Source organism: Pogona vitticeps, chromosome 1 (genome assembly GCF_051106095.1).
Source record: "Pogona vitticeps strain Pit_001003342236 chromosome 1, PviZW2.1, whole genome shotgun sequence".
In the NCBI taxonomy this organism is placed as follows: Eukaryota; Metazoa; Chordata; class Lepidosauria; order Squamata; family Agamidae; genus Pogona; species Pogona vitticeps.
Window position 1 is genome coordinate 71,514,175 of NC_135783.1, and position 20,160 is coordinate 71,534,334.

At 39.3% G+C, this 20,160-nt stretch overlaps 2 protein-coding genes across 14 annotated transcripts in view; one reads left to right on the top strand and one right to left on the bottom strand.

Annotated features, from left to right (window-relative positions):
* TFB1M (transcription factor B1, mitochondrial) overlaps nucleotides 1-14,215 on the top strand; it is a 40,065-nt gene extending 25,850 nt beyond the window's left edge. For all 7 annotated transcript variants that reach the window (XM_072995052.2, XM_072995061.2, XM_078383228.1 and 4 more), the window contains 2 exons: nucleotides 6,971-7,098; nucleotides 9,578-14,215. In XM_072995052.2, coding sequence (XP_072851153.2) covers nucleotides 6,971-7,098; nucleotides 9,578-9,824 — 375 coding nt within the window. In that variant the 3' untranslated portion in view covers nucleotides 9,825-14,215. The remainder of the gene's footprint in view (nucleotides 1-6,970; nucleotides 7,099-9,577) is intronic.
* Nucleotides 10,130-20,160, bottom strand: part of TIAM2 (TIAM Rac1 associated GEF 2) — a 106,036-nt gene continuing 96,005 nt past the window's right edge. For all 7 annotated transcript variants that reach the window (XM_078383226.1, XM_020801235.3, XM_020801482.3 and 4 more), the window contains 6 exons: nucleotides 19,051-19,159; nucleotides 16,489-16,547; nucleotides 15,064-15,169; nucleotides 13,371-13,458; nucleotides 12,727-12,881; nucleotides 10,130-11,290 (listed from right to left, as the gene is read on the bottom strand). In XM_078383226.1, coding sequence (XP_078239352.1) covers nucleotides 10,665-11,290; nucleotides 12,727-12,881; nucleotides 13,371-13,458; nucleotides 15,064-15,169; nucleotides 16,489-16,547; nucleotides 19,051-19,159 — 1,143 coding nt within the window. In that variant the 3' untranslated portion in view covers nucleotides 10,130-10,664. The remainder of the gene's footprint in view (nucleotides 11,291-12,726; nucleotides 12,882-13,370; nucleotides 13,459-15,063; nucleotides 15,170-16,488; nucleotides 16,548-19,050; nucleotides 19,160-20,160) is intronic.

The following is a 20,160-nucleotide window of genomic DNA, read 5'->3' on the forward strand; positions in this document are numbered from 1 at the left end:
CCACTGCTGAGGTACCTGTTTATTTACTTATGAAGCTACAACATTTACCACAGTGGTGGAACTCTTTTCTGAAAAGAAATTCTTTCTTTTTTTTTTAGGGAAGAAAATACCAACTGGGGAAGTGAAGTATTTTCTTCCATCTGTTAGAACTGTCCCCACCCAGGTGTATTCAGATGTGTTTGGGACGATGAGAGTTGTAGTCCACCTGCTCTGGAGTCCATCATGTTGAAAGATGCTTTGCTTTGTTTTTTCTAAAATGGGCAGTGGGTGTGTAAGCGCCTTTTTACTCTTTTGTACTCTCTGAAAACTCACTTTTGCTTGACAATATCCTTTGTAAACTGAAAGCTTTGGGATTAGGTCCAGTTAAAGGATTAAATCTCTATTTCTGAGGGACCAAATAGCTACCAAGTTTCAGATTTATTCAAGAGTGGGTGCACATGTTTGCTCCCAAGGGCTCCCAACATCTATTCCTGAGTTTTGCTGTCTTTCTCAATGGTGATATTTATTATTGCTTCTTTTTCTGTGTTGCAGCAGCTTTGAAAACTAACACAAGTAAGATCCCCAAACAATGACAATAGTAGCTTCCTCACAAAATGATTAAAATAGCAGAATCCTCACAAAATGTTACTATAAATTATAATATTAGCATTGTAATATATGTTAAAACACAATTGTAGTGCAAAGGTTTAATCTTTCATTTAGTACTTACTGCTTAAATGGGAGCTTTGAGACACGTTCTTCACCGTGAAAGTTGTATAATCACAACTTCTCTCAAACGTTAAGATCTCTGGTCTTCATACAAAATTGCATTTTTTCACCCTTTAGCAAAAAACTGCTCTGCTGCTATGAGCACAGCAGTGTAACTCGTTCACTGTCTTAGTACCATCTACCAAAGAATAAAGACTGACTTTGTTTAAAGAATCTGCACTGGAGAACAGATACTGTTTAGGGAGCAAATGGAGATTATGTAGAAAAGATATGTAAATGGTTCTAAAAGCATAAAGATTTCCAGATGGCATAATGAAATCTTGGCAGTGTGAAATATGCAATATTCTAATGTTTTAATTTAAAAAAATTATTTCCCACTCTTCCTACATTTTTCAAAGCTGCTTCCGTTGCAAGAAAATGTAATTTTGCAGAATAAGTTTAATTATGTCTGAAAATAAAATTAAATGAATTATATTCCAAAACACCCACCATACCCTAAATTCCCTACAACAAAGTTATCATTCCCTTTGAGAGTTATAGTGAATAATTGATTCTAAGTGACAAACGTATCACTGAATTTTGCATACCTGCTACTGACAGCTTGTAGCCTCCTGTAGCTCTTTCTTTAATTAGTTGCCTTTCCCTGAAGACCATGAGGCAAAAGGGTAGCAGTGCTTGCTGATGAGGCTGATCCGATAAATGCAGAGAACTGCTGAAGAGATAGCAACACGGCAGTTTGAAGAAACATATATAACAAACAAATTAAAAGGGAAGCTTGCTGATTATGCAACAAGATAAATATGTGCTTCCTCTAGTGTCTGATTTTTCTCAACAGTGGAAAGGAAAAATGGATTGGTTTGTGGTATCTGATGGTTGACAGCTGCATAGCTTTATCCCTTCCAGTTTTGACATAACTGAAGTGTTGCAATTTCTGTTAGAAAAACTGTTGGTGTTTTTAGGGCTATGTTGTCCCAAGCCAAATTATGCAGTATTGTATTGTATTGTATTGTATTGTATTGTATTGTATTGTATTGTATTGTATTGTATTTATTTATTTATTTATTTATTTATTTATTTAAATTTATATCCCATCCATCTGATATATTCTACCACTCTGGGCGGCTTACAGAATATCAAAACAATTAAAAACATTAGCATACAACAATAACAAATAGTGCAGGAATAAATAAATAATAAATAAGATTGTGTTGCAGAGTCTTACTTGGTTCTCACAACCCTGATAGCTCACTATCTACAAATTCTGGCTGGGCCTGCCTGGTAGCTGCTGATCCTTCCTGTCCTCTGGCCTAGATATCTCTGACCGAGATGTAGAAGCTCTTAGAAGCAAAGAAAAACAGGTTGCTTATAATTGGTCTGTTGGGCTGAGCACAACTGCAGGGACTGTCCCATTCCCTTCCATTTAAGATAAGCATGGGGACCTTTTCTTGTGATATCATTGGTTTTGGATGTGCTTCTCAACATGATTTGAGAATCTCTGAGTGAACTCAATAGGATTATTGTTGAGGGAGAATATGGTGGGCCTGTTGTTTGATTTAATTGTATCAAACCTAGTATTTTAAGCATTGGGGTAGACAGTTCAAGCCAGTACTATTTCAGATACTTGGAAATGTATTGTGAGATGGTGATCTGGCATACATTCGTATCACCTTTAAAAAGATGGTAGAGCTAACATCCCTAAATCACAGATGGGGAATGTGAGACCCTCCAGATGTTGGCAGTAATTCTGTCACAAAGAATTATGGGAGTTGCAGTCCAGTATCTTGAGGACCACAGATTTATATTCCTTCTTAAACTAGGGAGGAAAACTGGGAATCATAAAAATACTACCCTTCATGTAGGGATCTTAAGTAGTTGAGAAAGGTTGCTGAAGAACTAAGAGTGAAATGAGCCTCAGTTTGAGAGCTGTCATTGGACTCTTGGTAGCACTCAGTTGTTGATAAGCCGTCACAGAATGTCCTAGAAATGTTTCCATAGCAGCCTCCTCGCCTGAAACGTAACAGGCTCTTATTGTAGTTGAATTAAACTGTACATGTGTGATGTTTCTGACTTCAAAGAGGTACCATTCCTTCAACAGCTCCAAGAGCCCAGTAGATGATAATCTTGGATGATGAGATTTATAGCCCAGCCTTCCAAGGGTTCCAAGGTGGCTTGTGAAATGTTAATAATTACTGCATAGATTACTACAATGCACTGTATGTGGGGCTGCCTTTGAAGACCATCCGGCCGCTGCAACTCGTTCAGAATTGAGCTGCATGGCTGGTGAGTGGCGGGGCCGCTAGGGAACACATCAGGCTGATTCTGTTTCGATTACATTGGCTACCAGTTGCTGCCCGGGCCCAATTCAAAGTACTTGCTTTGACATATAAAGCCCTGAACGGCTTGGGCCCTGGTTACCTGAAGGACCACCTCCTCTTTGATTTGTGTAATCTAGCCTGTTATGGTGTACAAGTTTTATTTATTCATTTAAAATGTTTACCCATCCTTTCTCCGTAAAAGGACCCAAGACAGCTTACACCATTAAAAAATAGCTAAGAACAATAAATTATTCACGCATTCAAACAGAATTAAATAAAATTTGTTAAAAATTAGAGATGGGGGTATTCGTACAGGAATATCCCCGTGCAGTTGTATTTAACGAGGGTCCGGAACTGGGGCTGGCCCATCACTCACACATCAGGTGGTGGCGGCCCTGCTAATCTTTCCTGTCACTCCCAGAGCACCACTCTCTTCCCACTCAGCTGGCCATTCCAGGCAGGGGGAGGGAGGACAAGTCTCCCCATATGGCTGCTGAGTGCCCAGCCAACCAGGAAGAGAACAGTACTCCAGGAGTGATTGGAAAGAAGAGTGGGGCCACCGTTGGACACATAACCCTTGTTAAGTCCATCTGCATGGGGATATTCGTATTTATATACGAATACCCCCATGTATACTAAAAATGTTAAATGAAAGCATTATTCTCACAAGTGAGAAATATGATGGAGTAGCAGTGATTCCCAAGCCGGAATTAAAATTGCCAGAAGAAATATCAACGACCTCAGATATGCAGATGATACCACTCTGATGGCAGAAAGTGAGGAGGACTTAAAGAACCTCTTAATGAAGGTGAAAGAGGAGAGTGCAAAAAATGGTCTGAAGCTCAACATCAAAAAAAAAAAAAAAAGCTAAGATTATGGCCACTGGTCCCATCACCTCCTGGCAAATAGAAGGTTAAGATATGGAGGCAGTGACAGATTTTACTTTCTTAGGCTTCATGATCACTGCAGATGGTGACAGCAGCCACGAAATTAAAAAGACACCTGCTTCTTGGGAGGAAAGTGATGACAAAGCTAGACAGCATCTTAAAAAGTAGAGGCATCACCTTGCCGACAAAGGTCCACATAGTCAAAGCTATGGAAGTGAGAGCTGGACAGAAGGCTGACCGCTGAAGAATGGATGCTTTTGAATTGTGGTGCTGGAGGAGACTCTTGAGAGTCCCCTGGACTGCAAGGAGAACAAACTTATCAATTCTGAAGGAAATCAACCCTGAGTGCTCACTGGAAGGACAGATTCTGAAGCTGAGGCTCCAGTACTTTGGCCACCTCATGAGAAGAGAAGACTCCCTGGAAAAGACCCTGATTTGGGGAAAGTGTGAAGGCAAGAGGAGAAGGGGACAACAGAGGATGAGATGGTTGGACAGTGTCATTTAAACTACCAACATGAATTTGACCCAACTCTGGGAGGCAGTGGAAGACAGGAGGGCCTGACGTGCTCTGGTCCATGGGGTCACAAAGAGTCGGACACGACTTAATGACTGAATAACAGAAGCAGTGATTTTAAAGCATCCGAGCAAATGAACAATGTTTTCCTGTATTTGTTCCCATAGTAACAAAGCAGCTTTCCTGTGCGTTGAGAGCCAAAGCCTGTAATGAAGTGCTTTCATATGACATGCTTTATGTTCAGATATAGAAACAACCAAGTGTAGACTTAAAGTAGTTGGCCTTTATGAAGCCAGCCGATTGTCTTTTCCAAATTTTTTGTGGGTGGTTGGACAGAGAAGAGGTCCTTCCACTAACAGATATCCTCTTCTGTTCTTCGAGAGAGTGTTCTAACAAACTGGAAAAGTATTGCGGAAGAAAATTACCCCACATCTAGAGTTTTTCTTGCACTAGAGATTTTCAGTAATGTTTAAAGTGCCCACTAAAGTCATTTTATTCTGTATTCAGTATATTTCAGATGCTGTAAAATTACCAATTTTGTGATGCTGCCCTTGCAAGAAGACTTTGCTGCAGACATTTATATTTACATTTATAAGACTTTAACCCCCCTCCCAGACAAAGTCTACTTGGGGCGGCTTACATGAATAAAAACACAACAATACAACACACATAATAAAATCCTCCAAAACCAAAACTTAACTCTTATTCACAAACTTCATGATTTTGTTTGGAAGCCACAAGTTAAATCCTTTTTTCCCCAGCAGTAGTAGTAGATCTTCTGTAATGTTATGTTTTAGAACAATTTACAATACTGTACTTATTCCGGATCACTTCTTCCTAAAGCATCTAGGCGAAATGTATATTTAAGAAATTTTGCTATATGTGTGAAGGGTAATCAGTATGTAATACAGTGGTGCCTCGCAAGACGAGCACTTCGTTTTATGACGAAATCGCATAACGACAAAGTTTTTGCGATCGCAAAACGATGTTTCCTATGGGGTTTTTTTGCTTTGCGATGATCGGTTCCCTGCTTTGCTAATCGATTATTGCAAAATGACGATTTTTGCACAGCTGATCGGCGGTTTCAAAATTTTTATTTATTTATTATTTATTTATTTTATTTATTGGACTTATATACCACCCCATAGCGCTACAAGCACTCTCCGGGCGGTTTACAATTTTTAATTATACAGGCTACACATTGCCCCCCCAGCAAGCTGGGTACTCATTTTACCGACCTCGGAAGGATGGAAGGCTGAGTCAACCTTGAGCCGGCTACCTGGGATTTGAACCCCAGGTCGTGAGCACAGTTTTTAGCTGCAGTACGGCGTTTTAACCACTGTGCCACGAGGCTCCAAAATGGCCACCAGGTAAGAAAATAGCCGCCCACTGTTTTCTGGGACGGATTCCTCGCTGCACAGGCAGTGAAAATGGCTGCGCTATGGAGGATCTTCGTTGGACGGTGAGTTTCAAGCCCATAGGAACACATTAATCGGGTTTTAATGAGTTTCTATGGACTTTTTAAAATCACTTTACGGTGTTTTCGTTCTACAGCAATTTCGCTGGAACGAATTAACATCGTGATGCGAGGCACCACTGTACCTGAATACATCTTGTCCACTGTCTGCCATTATATGTAATATCTACACATACAATGTAATCATAATTTGTCAAGGTCAGGGGAGAGAAAGTAAGTAAAATTAATCTCAAGTGGATCGTTTTTGTATAGAATGGCATTCAGTACAAACTTCAGGTCAAATCTAGAGAAATCTTACAGTGATAAGCAACTTTTATCCCTGCTGGGCAGGGCTCTGCCTCTTGCACACACGACTTCAGCACTTTGTGTGTGTGTGTGTGTGTGTGTGTTTGTGTGTGATAGTGCCTCTGCCCCCCTTACGCATAGGGTTCCGTCACGACTGGAACCAAATGTGATCACTGTGGAGGAGGTAGAGAGCTTCTCAGAAGGACATGGAGTTGTGCGCTTGCCCAGCTTAGAGGGAAACTTGGGGATAAGCGGAAATTGTTGTGTTAAAACTCCTCATTTGTTGAATTCATCAGGCTTAGATGGTTTATCTCTGTATTGGGCAGTACGTATAGTGAAAGGTATATGGATGATAACAACTTAGGAGGAAAATGCTGGCAATTTCTAGGTCCCGCCGTGACATGAACTCACCATAATTAGAGTGGGGTAAATGTGCTGATTCGTGTTTCTGCTTCTGGGTTTTGAACTTATCATAATGGTATCAAAGAAGGCACTCTGTCCAGTGCATATCGAAAGACCAATGAGACAACAGGCATTGTCCTCTATGCATGTAGTACCAACCTTTCTACTTATCATGAAAACCTTATTTATTTATAGAATATTACATGAAAAGTGTGTGTCCCCAGGTTTCATTTTGCAGAAGTAGTTATTGATAGAATCATAGATTTACTGTTTTAAAGTTCTATTGAGCTAACACTGTACTTCCCTTATTTGAATAAAAATTTACTTTAGATTTGGAAATCCTTTTTCACAGCCATCATTTCATTCAGTTTTTAATTCACAGGTGGATGTGAGTATAGTTCATTTTACACCATTGATACACCCGAAGATAGAACAGCCATTTAAATTGGTGGAAAAAGTCGTTCAAAGTGTTTTTCAATTCAGAAGGAAACACTGCCATCATGGTATACGGTAAGATACCTTATTTCTGAATATAAATTATACTTTCAGGACAATAGTGTTTTGCCTATTTGTAGTGAGCTTACGCATGCTTTGGTAACCAGAGTAATATGTGAAAGATGTGGCAGCCACAGGCCAAACTTTACAGACAGCTTTGTGTACGCCCTCATCATCTCAAGCAGTTCTTTTGCAGGATTCCTCTTCCTAAGGGAATTGCCAGATTGCCACATCCAAAGTGTTATTGGTTAAGGAATCACAGGAAGATGCCAATTCAGTTTGGGACTAAGTTAGCAGTGGCTACTGAGTCTTTTGTTTCACCCCAAGGGGAGCGCACCTAAACTTCTGCTCCACTTTGTACTTGCAACTAGTCCTTATAAATGCATTTGAGCCTATAACCTCAATTTGATTGCAGTACCTGGCTTGTTTCAAGTATGACCAAGGAAGGGCAATGACTCATTGGTAGATTGCATTCCAAATTCTATTTGGAAGAAAGTCTGATCTCAGCAGGCAAGATTTAAGTAGAGGATAGTTCAGCAGAGTAGGCAGCCCAGGGTCTGCCCAGGCAGGATCCAAACCAGATAAGAGCAAAGTCTAAAAGTGCAGTCTGAAAACAGTTCCATCACAGAGAATTCAAGTAGCAAGATCTAGGCAATCAGAGAATACTTGAGTAGGAGGATCTGCAGTTGATACATAGATTTTGAAGCAACTGTCTGCCTGAAATTAAAGCTAATAAACCAGAAAGAGCTTATTTCCCCATTTAATATAGCACAACATACTGCAGTTATGTAGTACAACAGCGCAACAGTTGTCTGAAAGTTGAGTCATGGCAACTGGACTTCTTTCTTATTAGGGTAAAACATTTCACTCCTCATCCAAGTGCAGTGGTCCCTCGCTTAACGACGATAATCCATTCCAGGAAAATCACCATTAAGTGAAAACATTGTAAAGTGAAAATAAAAACCCCATTGAAATGCATTGAAACCTGTTCATTGTGTTCTAATGGGGTAAAAACTCACCATCCAGCGAAGATCCTCCATACGGTGGCCATTTTTGCTGCCTGTATAGCGAAGAATCGGTCCCTAAACACAGCGGGGAGCCATTTTAATCACCCAGCGGTCATTTTGAAACTGCCGATCAACTGTGCAAAAAACGTCATTTTGCGAAGAATTGGTTCCCGGAATAGGGAACCGATCATCGCAAAGCGAAATTCCCCCATTCAGACCATCGTTTAGACTTAACAATTAGATCGTTATGCGGTTTCATCATAATGCATGGCAATTGTAAAGTGAGGCACTACTGTAGCTTCTTCAGTAGTGATGGGTAGTGAAACGTTTCAACCTAATAAAAAGGAAGTCGAGTTGCTAGGACTCAACTTCCAGATAACCTCACTTGGATGACTGAGAATCGTCACAGAAACATATAACTGTGCTCTGTTTAAGATATTAACATTTCATACTTTGTCCAGTACACAAGTATAGCTGTGTGATCAAAAATGCATTGTACAAAAAGATACACAGAAAAATGTCAGTAGTGCCTATACTGCTACTATACATTTTTAGTGGTGCAAGTGTAGGCTGTTCAAGTGATAAAGAAATGAGTCTGTTACTAAAATTGAATTACAGTCACTGCTTCAGGAACTTCCAGTATCAGTGTCCTACAGATAAGTGTTAAAAGGAGATGATGTTAAACAATGCAATTAGAATAATAGTAGACCTAACATTTGCATGTTAACAGGACCTGAGTATTGTTGGTGACTTCTCCAGCCATAGGATTCTATTTCTCTTGGGACTTAAAACAGGAGACTCTGTGCCGTAATAGTTAAGACCAGTTAAGACCACCTTGAAGAAGGTGGGCAAGAAAGAGAGCTATGATATCAGAAAAGAGGAAAGCCAGAAACTCAACATTTTTTCAGTAAGCCTGTTTATGGATTGGCAAAACAAGGTTCAGCGGCTCTTTTACTTCATTTCAGGGCAAAACTGCCAGAGTGTGAAAATGGATTATTTTTTTATATGGCAGCCCTGGGAGGCTGCAAAAATAACTAACATTTGGAGGCTTTCGATCCCTGATTTAAAGATACTTACATGTCATGAAACAATTCCAAGGTAATCGAAAATTGTAATCACCTGACAGATATGCTTGATTGTATTCCTGCATTGAACAGGGGGTTGGACTTGATGGCCTTGTAGGCCCCTTCCAACTTCACTTTTCTATGATTCTATGATCTTTTTGATGGGTTATCCACTGGTTAAGTACTTTACTTTGGAGGACAGCATATATTGTGGTGGTCTCTAGTCTTGTAAGGAGGTAGGCTAGTGCACATAGTGTAGGCAGCCAGTCATATCATGGCTGAGAAAAAGGTAATGCTACTGGAATTGGCTACTGATGTTGACAGTGAATCAGAAGGCTTCAAAATCTTAACAAAAATGAAAACACTGTTGATTTGTTTCTTTTGCTATTAAACCTGCTCATCATGTCTGCTACTTTCTTCCAGGATTTTATTTCCAGAAGCTCAGCGTTTAGAGAAGGCTAAACAGATGCTCATGCTGGCAGATGTTGATCCAACTCTATATCCCACTCAACTGTCTGTGTTCCATTTTAAATCCCTTTGTGATGTCTATAGGGAAATGTGTGATGAAGACCCAAATCTTTTTGCATATAATTACAGAGAGGAACTGAGAGAGAAAAAAAAACACAAGACCAGCAAATATAATAGGACTGAAGACGATAATTTGCTCTAGTTACTTGTCTAAAATGAGCCAGATGATGCCAAGGAAATACATTTCATTTAAGTAATACATTTCAGTAATCCTAAAGCACTCTGATCCAAAGCATATGTGAAATTTGTAGAACTGAGGATGGTCTAAAATTAGCATAACTTTGTCTCAAAACCAAAATGGTACTGGGTTTTTTAAATGTAAGTAAAACATGTTCTAAGAAGTCCTCTTTGAAATCAGTCACATGAAGGATTAGAAATAGAATAAAGTGTCAAAAATTGTTAAGTTACTGAATTTCAGATGTCATAAAAGGAGGCATAAAACAAACATTTACTTCATTGCACATTTTACTGTACAGGCTTGTAGAGAAAATAAACATACAATAAGATTACAGTAAAGACTTTTATATTTACACCTAGTATATAAAAATCAAGTATAAACAACATATTTCATCTTAGTGCAACAAAAGGCAGGACTTTAGTTCTTCTGCGATGAATTAGAAGTAATTTTGCTTTAAATAAAGCAAAAATCAACCAGAACAAATATCCCAAACAATTAAAACTGTTTGTACTTTTGTCAGAAATGTAGATCATAATCATTTAATTCCCATTTTCCAAAATTTTTAAAATTTTAATTTATTCAAAAATGGGATAAATTAATTTACAAAATCTTAAGGGCAGCTTAATCTAGGTTTTCTTCTCCACAATAAATTAAAATAACTTAAGCCTTTACAACGACTTCTGTGGGAAAACACAGTAGTGCATTAAACGAAATAGTAGTTTTCAGTTGCAACATTCACCTATTTAAGAAAAAAATGTAAATGAAATCTTGGGGGGGGGGGAGGAATAATCAGATTTCAGGCAGCTAGGATTTACCATGCCTGTCTACTGTTTCATAAAAACAGTCTTCATTAACTACTGAAGTTAAACTTTGTACACTAAATTCCCTTTCTAAAACAGAGTTCAGGTCAAAACTTCCAGCATCTGGGTGACTGTCAAGAGACTGGTGCGTTTCTTGCATTGCAAGTAATGTTCCTTTGTCACGTCTTGTACTGTTTGCTTTCCGTTTAATGGGACAAAAATGGGCACGCACTAATTTAGGGTGCTCTGCTTCACTCTTTTTCTCATCAGGATACCTTTCTTCTGCATCACTGCCCAGATTCTCTGAAATCTTTAGCCTTTGGAATTCAATTTCAATATCTTTCGTAGGGCTGCCTTTGTTTAGGATCTGCTGGTAGTCGTCCTCAGCATCACTAAGAATGTCAGATTCTTTGACAGGGCTGTTTGAAAAGTCCGATGCACAGTTCTGCAGGTGTTTCACAGGAGATGAATCTTTAGATTCCAAGATGCTGTCTGTGGTATGGCAGCTGCTACTTGGAGTGCTGCTGCTCTGGCTGCATTCATCAGAATCCAGTTCACTTCCTTTAATAGCATCCGTGTTCCATTCATTCGTGGGAGAATTCTTCAGTAACTTCAACGCTCTTGAAGAAGCTGCCAGTGTAAAGCACATTATTACTGTACTGAGCAACTAGGGTTACCATAACAATAGCTATCATAAGGTTTTATATTTTAACATTAAAATAACCAGGACTGATAAAGATTAGATACTGTATGTAGGTGCTAAACCGATTTGTCATCCTGCCACTTTAAGCAATTTAATTAGGTTCCAGAAAAGCCACATTTCATAAAACTAGTTGCAAATTAGTTAGATAAATTTCATATAGGAGCCACTCCAGATAATTTTGCTAAAAGGCAGCAGTGTTAACTCCCTCCAAATAATAAGCAATATACTGCACACCACAAAGAGCTCTGAAAGGGAGAATGTTGTAAAATTCCCACCTAGGTTACTGAAAACCAGTTAGCAAAGTTAATTGTATTTCCCCCATGTCAACATGTAGTGTTGGAAAGTAGAAACTGCAGGGCACTCAACATTAAAACTTGAAGCTAGAGAGAGTGGAGGGCACCGAGCCCCGGGTGCATACAATCTCTTAGCAGTCATCTTCTATTTTAATAATGGGATAAAATAGAAGTCTCAATGCTTTTCCTGAAATTGCTGCCTAACAGAGTCAAAAACACAAGTTTTCTGACTCGGAAAGAAAGGGGAGTTTGGCTGAGGAGGGTGTTGTAGAGGCGTGTGCTTTTTCTTTCTTTCTTTTTGATTTATCTCATAATATTTCATTCTGGACATTCCACATACCAGACCACACATAAATTATTCTCACCCAGAGAAATGCTGAGCTTGGAAGGCTTCCTGGCCAAGGAAATGCATACCTCCAGCCTAGGTACCTGTTAGAAAAGGAAATTGCTGGAAACTTCTATTCAGTCTAGAAGTAAATCGCTACTGAGTTAGCAGTGGCTATTGAGACTTTTGTTTCACCCCAAGAAAAGCACACTTAAACTTGTAGCTTTGGTTGTTTTTGAAACTGACCTTATAAATGCTCTTGAGTCAATTTGACTGCAGTACCTCGCCTGTTTCAGGTTGAATAATGACTCATTGGTCTCTGTGAAACTCCCAGCAAGCACTGGGGCAACTTTTCTAACAGGAGCATGGCCTATTCCAGCCTGTGGAACCTTCTAGCACAGCTTTTTGCTAGGTGAGCACGGTTCGGGTGTGGGTCTGGCAGGTGGCTTAGGCTGCAGGGTCACAGCCCAATGGATATCTGTCTCTGGCGTTGAAGAGACAGGTCCAATCTTAGTTTTCTCCCTGTGCCCATCAAGAGAGTTGACACAGCCCTCGTCCTATAATGTTAATGTTACCAATGGAACACTCCATTTCAAACTTTTCCCAGTCAGCAGGAAGAATTCTTATCAGCTTTCACTGAGCATAACTAATCCCATTTTGAACAGGACTTCAGCATCAGATAGTATTGCCACAAAATGCAGTGGATGGACGTCTTGATAAACATTTTAAGAAACCATATGCTTACCCAATTTTGCTGAAACAGGAATTCGATTTTTATGTAGAACTAGGCGACTTTTACATGCTTTCTCCAAAGGCAAATCACACTTTATTTGACGCCTGAAGTTCTCTCTCAGAATGGAACGAATCACTTTAACTATATTGGCCTTGCTTTCACAATCACTGCAAATATAAGAAAACAATTACTATGTTTTAAATACAGAGACAGAAACTCTTTTCAATAAGGAAGGTCAGTGTGGGGGTTTGATACTGGTTCTCTAGGCAGAACTTTCATCTGTCATCAATGTTTGGTTCTTTGTGCTCTATGCATAGAGGTTAGAGTATTTTCATTTAAGAACCTTAGCTTCTCTCCTCCATTGAGAGGCTGATGGAAACCTTTCCATTCTATTCTCTTCTGGCTGCAGCATCACAGAGAACCTATTCTTTCTTCTGAAATTTCTGAATAAATAGGATATATAAAGGTAACTGCCATTCCATAACTAAATAGAATATTGTATAGTATAATATTCCTGAAGGATGTATATCATAATGCCTTAAGAACTGTCTAATAAGCTTATGGAAGGAGGCTATTATTTGGTTAGGGAGTAGAAGGGGGAAAGACTCCATAGGGTGGAGGGCAGTTACTGTAATAATTGGATCTAATCATTGTACCTGCTACATAGCTGGAAGGTTGTTTCGGGTCTTCCTTGTAATTCTGACTTTGTATGAATCAGTTCCCAAATGCAATTGTTTTCTGTTCCTGCATATAGAAAGAATACTTGTTATAAATATAAGTCTCTAATCAAGCAATTTTAATAGACTGATGAGAACATCCTGAAGTCCTTCAGATCATTCTACAGATAGAGATCATAGCAACACTGTTATTTATATTTTGGCAATTAATGTTTTCTTTGAGAATCCCCTGCCCCTGGAACAAACCATATTTTTAAGCACTTCTCCTTAAACGTAAGGAGACAGGCCTTGAATATCAGCAAGTTTTTCTAAGAGAAGGAATGCCTTTAAAGACATTTACTCTCACGCTCCTTCACCACTAGAATTTCCTTACATACCCAAGGGAAGTTATGGCCTATGTTTGAGAACTGATAAATATTTCATTTTATATAGGTGCATACAAACTTCAGTTGCTGTTTGGAGCATTTGTAAAACAGTTTTTTAAAAACAAATTCTACATACCTCACAATTACAAGATTCAAGATAAAAAAAAATTGGAATTAAAAATCGTTTTAAGACATTTCATCTTATGTCATTATTTTAAGGCAACCTTTTCAACTATTCTTTTGACTCCTTGTATTGTGTGCTACTCTGTCTTCATACAAATCTATTAGTTTCATGAATTGGAAAGGAACAAAATCGTAGAAAATGTTTTCATTGCAGGAAATTGGTTTTACTCACATGTCTAACATTGACTAAGAGGTTCTCAAAAAGCAAGGCAAGTTCTCTGGCTGGCTAACAGCAAAAACAAGGCTGTCTGTCCATTAAAGGTTTTGCTTAAATTATCTACTTTGCTTTTATTCATTTAAATGGCATAACTGTATGTTTGATAATTTGAAAGTATTCATGAAATCAATTTTCTCTTGACTTTTCCAAGTCATTCTTATAATACACACACTAGTTTGAAGCCACAGTTTCTGCCAGGGACAGCATCCCTAAAGCAGAGTTCCACTCAAAATGCACTCTTCTTTGGAGAAGGGATGGGGATGATGAGCATTATCAAATCACTCCCCCATTTCAGAGGAGAAAAAGAGGAAGTTTGCTCTGGGAGTTGGAGGACTCTCTGGAGCAATGGGAGAATGGCTGAAGAATGTTACTGGAAATTAGCAAAGACTGCCACACCTCTATTCCACTAGTGGGATTCTTCTGTAGGATCAGGAATTTCCTGTAGGCCAAAGGAGTCTAGCTGTCCATAGAAAGGCCATTCTGGATGCAACCACTGCTTGACCAAGGGGAGCACTTGGCACTGTTTGCAACTGCAGTATCAATCCCAAAACTTTTTCCATAGTGGCAATTTAAATCTGTATTTTACATTTGTGATTAATATATTGCTTGATTAACCATACTGACTCATGCTTTTCAGCCTTGCTTGGTATTTTTACAACATGAAAGTAAGCAATACTTGACTAAAACTGACAGCAAAAAGTTTATCGTAATGCGATTTTGTCGTTAAACGGGGCGCTCTTCTTGTGAGGCACCACTGTACAGCAGTAGTTGTTTAAATGCCCCTCAGTAATCATGACTTGTAATATATGAAAACTGTCTGGACTCAGAATGGACTTGCAAGATAAAAGTAACTAAAGAGTATTATGAAATAAGAATATATGGGTTCTTAAGAAGTGAAAAAAGTCACCTGCTGTATTGCTCAATCGAACTTGAAGAGCAGATAAAGGAATCAACCAACGGAATTTAAATGAATCCAGATCACCTTGATTGAGTGTTGTTCGGACATTAGTTGCCTAAAAGAAAAGATTCAATGTTAAGTGCCATTACCTTTTAAAATGTAGTCTAAAGTTTCAGTCCTAGAACAGAATTGTTTCAAAGTAGGACTCACTGGAATCAACTATACTTCTAAATAAACTGGTTCAATTCAGAGATCTTATGGAGTTCCAGGGCACCCACCCACCCTGGAAAGAAAAAGTAGATTTCTGATGGTTCTGAAAATCTCCTTTGACAATGTGGGAATTTCCACATATAACATGCAGGAAAAATTGCCTCTGCTCTTTGCAAGTCTCTGTTGGATTGCTGCTTGTACCTTGAATAATGAAGTCCCTCATTTTATGGAAAAGCTACACTTAGAGAATACTCACTGAGATCAGTGGGGCAAATTAATAATGCTTTGGGTAGGTCAACTGAAATCAATAGGATTTCAGTCACAGCTAAGTATGAGTCTAACCCAATGTGTTGAATAACATATTACAGCTTACTGGAGGACTTAAAATACTTAAAAGCCATTGTGTTTTTGCAGTCACAGAGAGGCAGTTCTGATATGCTGTTTTCAGCTTGATGAGGCCCATGTTGTACAGCCTTCAGTTCCAGGAATATCAGACTCTTGACAAGGGAGAACTCAGGTTTTTTTTCATAGATCATATTTGACATTCTGTATAGAAATTTTCCTCTTGTAATAGCACCTAATTGGTGCCGTAAGTTTTAAAGCAGATGCTACTTCTTGATGACAGAGTTGATCTGGTTGGTCTATAATTTTTGCTTGTCTAAACTGCTTCTTTTGTTGATACAAATATTAAATCCTCAACATGAAAAAGTTGTCAAAATAACTAAACCACATAAAGTTAGAGTTCCTTCTCTGTCTTCTCCATATTGGAATATTGGCATTATTATCTATCATGAACATAAGCTCCCTGCGATATATGGAGGAGACATTTTCACCATAACCACCAGGGCCACAAAGCCTGCTTGGCTCATACATCATGTGATTTAATGTTCAGCAATGTGTGGGGTTATTTCAGATAAATTTAAAACACGCATAGCCTTGGGATTCTAAGGAAATATATAAAATTATCTGCCTCATTTAGCAGGGAGTTCTTTTAACCTATTCTTGTTGTTTAGTCGTTAAGTCTTGTCCAACTCTTCATGACCCCATGGACCAGAGCACGTCAGGCCCTCCTGTCTTCTGCTGCCTCCTGGAGTTGGGTCAAATTTAACCTATTTCTACTTAGGAAAAGGTTCTCTGAACAACTTGCCTAACATCCACACAATATATGTTCCGTATATACAAGAAACAGACAAGTTAGCATCAATTTTTAATCTCAAAACTTACCAACTTCTTTTTGAGTTTGCAGTTCTCTTTATACACTAATATGACAGCTCTTTTGAACACTAGGAAGAAGAAAATTGACTTACTATTTTTCCAAATATAGGAAATGTTATTGTGTGAAGCAGATAAAGGAGATAAATTTATTGGCATTTCTAAAAACAACACAAGAGGACATCACATGCATTCTCCTCCTGCTATCTGAGTACCAGGGGGTGTTATATCCCTCTGGTTGTCCTGTGCTTACTAATGCTACTTTTGTGCAATGCTAAGTTCCATCCATTTTTATTTAAGATGCAAGTGATAGGTATACTTGTGCACATTATTTATTGAGTTAAACCTCCAGATCACTGTATGTATGTATGCATATATGTATTTGCATTTATGATAAAAATACAAAAATGTGCTGTAGAATAATGACATGCAAAAATGAAATGAAATAAGGTACAGTGGTGCCTCGCATTACGACGTTAATTCGTTCCAGCGAAAAAACTGTAGAACGAAAACGTAATGTGAAATAAAAAAGCCCACAGAAACGCATTAAAACCCGATTAATGCATTCCTGTGGGCTTGAAACTCACCGTCCAGCGAAGTTCCTCCATAGCGCGGCCATTTTCGCTGCCCGTGCAGTGAGGAATCCATCCCAGAAAAGAGCGGGGAGCCATTTTTTAACCCGGTGGCCATTTTGAAACCACCAATCAGCTGGCCGAAAATCGTCCTTTTGTGAGAATCGGTTCCTGAAGCAGGGAACCGATCATCGCAAAGCGAAATTCCCCCACTGAAACCATCGTAAAGCAATCGCTTTTGCGATCTCAAAAAGTTCGCCGTAATGCGATTTCGTTGTTAAACGGGGCACTCGTGAGGCACCACTGTACAGCAGTAGTTGTTTAAATGCCCCTCAGTAATCATGACTTGTAATATATGAAAACTGTCTGGACTCAGAATGGACATCTACACCCTTGTGTATATTTTTGAATGGTAGTTTTCTCATAATCTCTCACTGTTGGCTATGCTGCCTAGGCCTGAAGGGAGTTGTATGCCAAAGGTATCTGTGGAACCAGAGTTGCTGCTCACAGTGGTCTAATAATTCCTTAGAAGAACATGATATGCATGTACACAGGTTTCAGACTATAGTTCCAAGCAATATCACATCACAATTTTACAAATATAATGAAACATTACCACCATCTCAGAGTGATTGCTTAGAAAAGTTTCCACGTGGCATTGATTCCATGTAGAGCCATAACTGTTGCAAACTGCTTGCCACGTGTGTACACAGCTGCATTAAAGCACCCATACAATCACTTTGCCAATGTTATTATATACAGTATGCAACCAGTCAACCCCACTGACACATTCCACCAAAACCTCCCTATGAAAACTGCAATATGAGCCTACTCAGAAATTGATCTTGTTTTTAAATAAATAAGAAGGCTCTAGTTTCAGTGACTCTTGAGAAAAGTTTAAAATGGTTGTTGTGGGTTTTTCGGGCTTCTTGGCCGTGTTCTGAAAGTGGTTCTTCCTAACGTTTCGCCAGTCTCTGTGGCCGGCATCTTCAGAGGACAGCAAACAATTTGCTGTCTTCTGAAGATGCCAGCCGCAGAGACTGGCGAAACGTTAGGAAGAACCACTTTCAGAACACAGCCAAGAAGCCCGAAAAACCCACAACAACCATTAGATCCCGGCCGTGAAAGCCTTCGCGAAAAGTTTAAAAGTTGGAGAGCTGGTACTGAGCAGAAATGGGAGAAGGAAATTAGAAGATAATTGGAGAGTAGCATTGTCTTATTCAGCCACAGTCTATTCCTAGCCTCATTCTGGACCATGTCCTCAAGCAGTGTCTTCCCCCAAGTGCTTTACCCGACATCTCCACTCTTTTCCCTGAACCAGTGATAAACGGAGCCAACCAACATGGCATTTTCCAAGCATAAAAAGGAGCCATCAGCAAGCTCCAGAAAGAGGTGCCTAATGTCCAGAATCCAGTAGCAATTTACTCTTGTGCAAGAGAAATCATGTAAATCTTGGCAGCAAATTGTCACTCATCCATGAGGTCCTGCCTGCATTCCTAGGCATTTTTTTTCTAGTTTCTATTAGTAAGTTTACCTTCCCACCGAGATGGTACCTATTTATCTACTCGCATTTGCATGCTTTCGAACCGCTAGGTTGGCGGGAGCTGGGACAAGCAACGGGCGCTCACTCCGTTGCGTGGATTCGATCTTACGACTGCTTGGTCTTCTGACCCTGCAACACAGGCTTCTGCGGTTTAGCCCACAGCGCCACCACAGCGTTCCGTGTCTAAATCACACTGGCCATGTGACCACGGAAAGATTGTCTTCGGACAAACGCTGGCTCTATGGCTTGAAGAGCGGGATGAGCGCCGCCCCTAAAGTCGGACACGACTGGACAAAAATTGTCAAGGGGAACCTTACTATTAGTAAGTACACATTTTAACTCCTGTCTATCACTGCATGTTGCTCACAGAACATTAAGGTGCAACAGATCGGATACCATCTTACACATAAAACAACTTAACCACAGCATGACTTTAAAATGGAAGTATAGACCACTCACCAAATACTGTGAGCTCTAAGTCTCTTCTTGTTTTGCCTAAAGAGGGGAATGGGTTCAGCCATAAAACAGTTGAGTACAAAAGAAGCTCTCCCATGGAAAGTTCTGTGACCTGTGTCCATTGTGAATGAGAAAGGCTATTAATTTGAACAGTATTTTTAATGAAAGACAATTGAATCAACAGAAAGCAATGTCACCATAAATCAATTGCAAAATTGTTATTTATTTCAAGAGAGGTAGATCAAAAGGGATAATGCCTGTAACTACAGTTTCTTCCCTCAGTTGAGAATGTTTGCAAATATAAACTTAGGAAAAGCTACCTTTTTCAGTCTTTCTTAGTTGATTGTTGGTTTCCTGCCCTCTAGATGCTTCTGGTCTTGGTTAAAAGGCAGCATACTTGCTCAGCGGCAGCAACCCCTTGCATGCTTTCACTAGCCACGCACCCTATGCCTGCCTACCTGGAAATTAACTCCACTTAGTCCAGTGAGCCGCAGCCCCCTTCAGTCATTCTGTGATGCAGAGGCATCAACACAAAAGGAGCAGACTGGCTAACCCATCTGCTCCTTCATGACATTGTCTACTGAAGCAGAGACATGTTTCAAAAGCAGAGATTTCCTATTTTCCAAGGTAGAGGCTTCACAAGAACAAGAATCCTTTCTCTTTAGAGTCATGGTTGCTTAATGTGAGCAAAGCCATTCTCCTCTAAATATGTTACCATGGATTACAAAAGGACTGAGTAAGTTTTTATTTACAGATAAACATCAGTAGGGCGATGTTTGAAAGGCATCTTGCATTTAGAACAATTGGGAAGATGACCTATACTTGGGAATACTAGCTATCTCTCCTGCATGTTTTAAAAAATGTTTGCATGATGTAGATTACAAAATACAGAAAGCAACACAATTTTAAAAAAAGAGAGACAAAACCTGGTTATTTATTACATAAAACACCTAAACTGCTTCAATAAGTCACTGGTATTTTCCATCCACCCCTAGGCCATGGCTGAAGATTCTTATAGCCGTCTACTCTCCGCACTGTAGTCTGTTGTTACACAAGTAATTTTCAGGTTTCTGGTTTTACTGGGATTATAGCTAAGTGAATTAATGCACAAAC